General features: G+C 31.9%; 1 protein-coding gene across 1 annotated transcript; it reads left to right on the forward strand.

Annotated features, from left to right (window-relative positions):
• The first annotated feature begins 525 nt into the window (after nt 1-525).
• LOC120086235 (DUF241 domain protein (DUF241)) lies at nt 526-1,961 on the forward strand. The gene has a single exon (XM_039042781.2). It carries the CDS (start codon nt 717-719, stop codon nt 1,623-1,625), a length of 909 nt encoding a protein of 302 aa, XP_038898709.1. The 5' UTR covers nt 526-716; the 3' UTR covers nt 1,626-1,961.
• The last annotated feature ends 3,376 nt before the right edge of the window (nt 1,962-5,337 follow it).

A 5,337-nucleotide genomic window follows, 5' to 3' on the forward strand; every position in this document is an offset into this window, starting at 1 on the left:
TAATATGGATACCCACTCCATGAGAATTTTGGATCCCCACAAATCAAATGACTCCTAAAGGTATTAATTCATTCAATATTTTATACTAAGATGGACTAAACTTGTAACTTGACTAATTATGATTTAAACTCAATCACATTTTTATAATTAGTACAATAATTACAAAAAGGTAAGATCCAACCTCTAACTTTAAAAAGAATGCACTCAAATTTTACAACTAAACTCCATTTAGCATAGATAACACTTACACAAAAGAAAGTAACAAAGTTTGTTCATTTTTTTTTATTGAACAACGATTATGTGCATCATCCTCTTCTACAAAAATAAAAAATAAAAACAAATCAATTTAAAAAAAAAAAGTCATATAGAAAAGTTTTAGCATTACGGTAAATAATTGTTCATATAATCTCTATGTCATGTCAATACATTTTTAAAAATATGACAAGACCCATGATATTAATATAGAATTTATGAATATTTATAAAAATAAATTTATAGTGTAAATTAAAAAAAAAATGATATTCTTGTAATAACAATTTTGTTCCTTTTTGTTTCCCCACTCTACCTTTCCCTCGTGCGCCTTATACTCTCTCTCCTCTCAAATTCCGCCATCTTCCCCGCTTCCCCTTTATATACTTCAAAATTCCCTTCCCATTTTTCTCACCACTAAATCCCAAATTCCCCAAATCTTCTTCCCGCTCTTACAAACCACGGCCATGGTCGGCGTTTTCCGGCGATCCTTCTCTTTTCCGAACAAGACTCCGGCCAAACCCTCCCTCTCCCATCACGTCCGTTCCATCAGTCTTCCCTGCAGATCTCACCCCTTGATTTTCCAACTCAAGGACGAGATCGCCAATCTCAATTCCTGGTCCCTCAATTCCGATCCCCGTACCGCCGCCTGGATCTGCGACGGCTTGAGCCGTCTCAAAACCGTCCACAACCATCTCGACGACATTCTCAACCTCCCTCAGACTCAAGAATCTCTCCGCCGCCACCACCACTGGATCGATAAGCTTCTCGAACATTTCTTACGCTTCGTTGACGTTTATGGAATCTTCCAGACTTTGATTCTCACGCTCAAAGAGGAGCATTCCGCCGCGCAGGTCGCGATGCGGAGAAGAGACCAAGAGAAAATCGCGTTATATGTTAAATCTAGGAAAAGGTTAGCTAGGCAAATGGCGAAACTGGTTTCAACCGTACAGAAGAAACCCAAAATCACCGTACAAGGCCAAGGCGGCGTCACACCCGATCTTGCCGCCGTGATCGAAGAAGTCATCAGAGTAACGATGACGGTTTCTCTCGCCGTGTTCAACGGAATCGCAGAATCGTTCGGGACTAGAAAGGTATGGACATGGACAGGATTGGACCGCGTCTCTAAGAAGATGAAAAAATCGGCGGAAGAGGAGAAGGGGATCAAAGAGTTCAGAGAAATTGGATCGGAGAATTTGAGAGAATTGAAGAAGAAAGGGAAAGAGGAGACGAGAATCGAGATGAAGAAGATGCGAGATTTGGAGGATTGGATTACCGACATTGAAAGTGAAAGCCAGAGGGTTTTCAGAAGTTTGATCAGTGCCAGAGTTTCATTGCTAAACGCTCTGTCGCAGCAGCAAGAACTGCAAAAATAGTCGCAAAATTTTTTTTACACGAAATTACCATACTGATTAATTAAATATATGTACATGATTTAGAGATTTTGGTCCCTTTTGTCAAGAAGAAAAGGGGATGAAAAGAAATTTGTGGTGAAAATTAAAAAAAAAAAAAAAAAAATCTAATTTAGAGAAAAAAAAAATACTATTAATTATAAGGTGTTGTGCTGTACAGATGAGCTGGTTTTTATGATATATTGAAAATAGAATCTTTGGAGTGTGTAGACAGTTGAGAGCTATGACCATCCCATTGTTGGATGAATGTGATGATTTGTTTAAATCAAACAAAATAAATAAATATGTGTATTTGATTAATTTTCTTATCAATTTTATACCATTATTTTGTGAATTTTTGTTGTATTTAATGCATTTATCATATTTTAGGGTAATGATAATAGTTTGGGTGCGCTCGTGGTTGCTTTTTCGAGGGATGGAAGTGATTCTAAAAACATCATAACTGTTTTGTAACTTTCAATTCTTTTAAGTCTTTCTTAACCATACTTTCATGTCTCCACGATCCCTCTCATTCAGATGTGATATCGGTTCATTCATGTACCCTTCCTGAACTCGGGTCGTTACATATATTTTAGTTACTATTTCTACAAATAATTTAGTAGTTATTTTACCAAACACTATAACTTTTTTGTTCAGATTTCAAACTGAAATTTACCAAACACTAATTTGCTTCCTTTCACAACTAATTTTTCTAGAAGCACAACTGACAACAATTAGTTTAAAAGCTTCAACGACCCCAATCGAAAGATTAATACTTTTAGAATAATAATTAAGTGTATATCAACATTTTTAAAGAATTTCAAATCTAGAAAAATCCATTCCGATAGATTATGGGATCTAAATTGTGCTATATTTACAAATTCTTTTGTAATGTGCTATATCTATTAATACTTTGGACATAATTGCTATATTTGCAACTATTCTTATATTAATGTAATTTCAAATTTATACATCTAAACATAAAAAAATCAAGATTGATGGTGAAGCTCGAGATAGTGATATGATTAATTCAGAAAAATTAGATTAGTTATATTATGTTTAGTGTCAAGGCTAGTTGTAGCAAGTTGTATTTTTCTTATACGATGTTAGGTCTCTCCTTCTATTTAAATTAGCTCTATAATCTTAAGATATTGAAGATAAATAATATATACACTTTCACATATTGTGAAAGATTCTCATGGTATTAATTTATCAGCTTCATCTCGTTCAACTTCTCCGTGAATCTTTTCTTGAATTTTGTGCTATGAAAGTTCCAATTTAAAAGAAATGATAGATATACATGACTTTGAATTGGATGATTTGTCTAAGAAAATATTATGATAATTGCAATTTGTAGCATTTTTAAGAACAATAACTAAATGTTGATCGACTTCTATCGTTGATAGACTCTTACTAGTGATATGGTCTATGACTAATAGACTCCTACCAATAATATGATTTATTTAAATTTGACCATATTTGTAACTTTTTTTACATTATGTTATATCTGCTAATACTTTAGGTTTAATATCTATATTTGTAAATGTATCAAAATATTACTCCTTAAATAGTAAGAGTTTTTGCAAATTTTCTTTGGGTGAGAAGAATTATAAATTGAACATGATTTCTCATTTACCTTAAATTTAGAATTTTTTTTGGATAAAAATACAAATTTATTCCATATATTACCTTATAGATTGTAAAAAGCCTTAGCTTTAGGCTTTTTTGGTTTAGGGTAAATTAAAGGAGCACAGCACACGTGGTTGGGCTGCTTCTCACGTCTGCTCCACTCTTGTTGGTCAAGTTGTCTATAATTTTTATTTATTAAGTTGCAAATTTCACGGCGGCGATATTCGAATGTGATTTTTTTTCTAAAAAAATATATACATTAATAATAATAATCTTTGGATAATATAGATGATATAAAATATATTTTTTTGTTGTTTTTTCATATATATATATATATATATATATATATATATATTGTTCGACGTGACCTTCTCAAAGAACATGAGATGTTTTGAATCGAACCTTTTTAGTTTTTAGTGTTTGTTTTTCTTTTTTTTCTTTTTTTTTTTGAAAAAAAGGAAAATATATATCGCCGACACTGCATTTGTCCAAACAGGGAAATTTTCAAAAAGTGATTATTGATGATTAATTTGGGAGAAATTAAATAAGTAATAAAAAATATTATATTTTCTGAAGAAGCTTTTTAAATATAAAAAAATAACTCAAACTAATTATGAGTTATAGCAAAATTTCACAAATTCGTTAGTAACCAACTATAGTCTAATAAAATACCAAAAAAGCCTAGCCTAAAGTGAAAAGCATGCCAAATCCATGTTGGTGACCCGACCCGACTCGTGCGACCCACGATTAACGCACGTGACCCACGACTTTTCCCTCCCACCCACATGTGCTAACAATTCATCTTCATTTCTATCGTTCTAATCTTCGAATTCCTTTCTATCGTTATTGTTATTTTCCTTCTTCTCTCACCATTGTTGCATCTTCTTCTTTTACTACTTTCGACACTGCTACTTCTCGCTCTTCTTGCTCTTCTTCTTCATCTTTTACTTCCGTCGCCGCTACTATTACTTCTACTTCTTTCTTCTGCCGTCGTTGCTATTCCAATTTTATAAGGATTTAATGAATCGACCACTCAATTCTTTAAGGTTATAACTCTTTTCTTTTCTTCTCATCAATTTATCAGTGGTCATAGTTATTAAACCTAATTTTTGTTTAGTGATCATATTTATTAAACCTAAAATTTGTGCATTGATGATAAACAACATTAAAAGGAAAACGGTCAAAGACCATCAAACAAAGCAAAGAAAATAAAAACTGAAAAGAAGGAGAAAGTAAAACCAAAGGTATAAAAGAAAGTGATAGACACTAATAGTGTTCTATTATTGTCTATCATTAATAGACGGTGATGGTGTACTATCACTTTCTATCATTCTATCACTCTCAATCATTATATATATTTTATTATACATATATTCTGTTTATACCTAATAAAGATATTGTTCTATCAACATTGTCTATCATTGATAGAATACTTGAAGGAATTGAATTCACTGTAGAAGCGTGTGAATGCCGTGAAATTAAATTTTAATTTTGAAAAACACAAAATACAGAGAAACATAGAGACAAAATACAGGATAAACAATTCTAAATAAGCTTGCTATTAAGATAGAAGAAATCAGGAGGAAACTTACTCTTGAAGAATACTTTATTCTCGGTGTTTCCTCTCCAAATCACGAATAACTCCCCTCCAGACTCAACGTCCTGCAAAACTTTCCACAAGCACCACCAATCACAAACAATGGATACCACCAAAAGAACTTCATCGCTATTCTCTAATAAAGAATGAAGAATTGTGGGATCCTATTGAGTTATGGGATAGGGAAGAGAAGGCAGAAAGATTTTTTCTTTTTTTAACTAAGAGATTCTTTTTGTTCTGTATTTTATGTTACATTTTTTTAATCACAGAACTACACCCATTTGAGAGAGTATTACATGATGGAATAACTCTCCCTCACTTCAGTAACGGCACGCCTGCAGATATTTAATTTAATTAAAATTAAATTCAAAAATCCAAATTTATTTAAATATAACTAATTAATTAATCAATTATAAAAATAAAATAATTAATTAATCTCATTAATTTATTATAAACTTACACATTTTTTAA

The sequence above is a fragment of the Benincasa hispida genome, chromosome 9 (genome assembly GCF_027475165.1).
Source record: "Benincasa hispida cultivar pf3 chromosome 9, pf3_genome.v1.1, whole genome shotgun sequence".
NCBI classification, from domain to species: Eukaryota; Viridiplantae; Streptophyta; class Magnoliopsida; order Cucurbitales; family Cucurbitaceae; genus Benincasa; species Benincasa hispida.

Excerpts from the sequence above, each read along its gene's own strand:
- LOC120086235 (XM_039042781.2), top strand. The coding sequence starts at position 717 with ATGGTCGGCGTTTTCCGGCGATCCTTCTCTTTTCCGAACAAGACTCCG.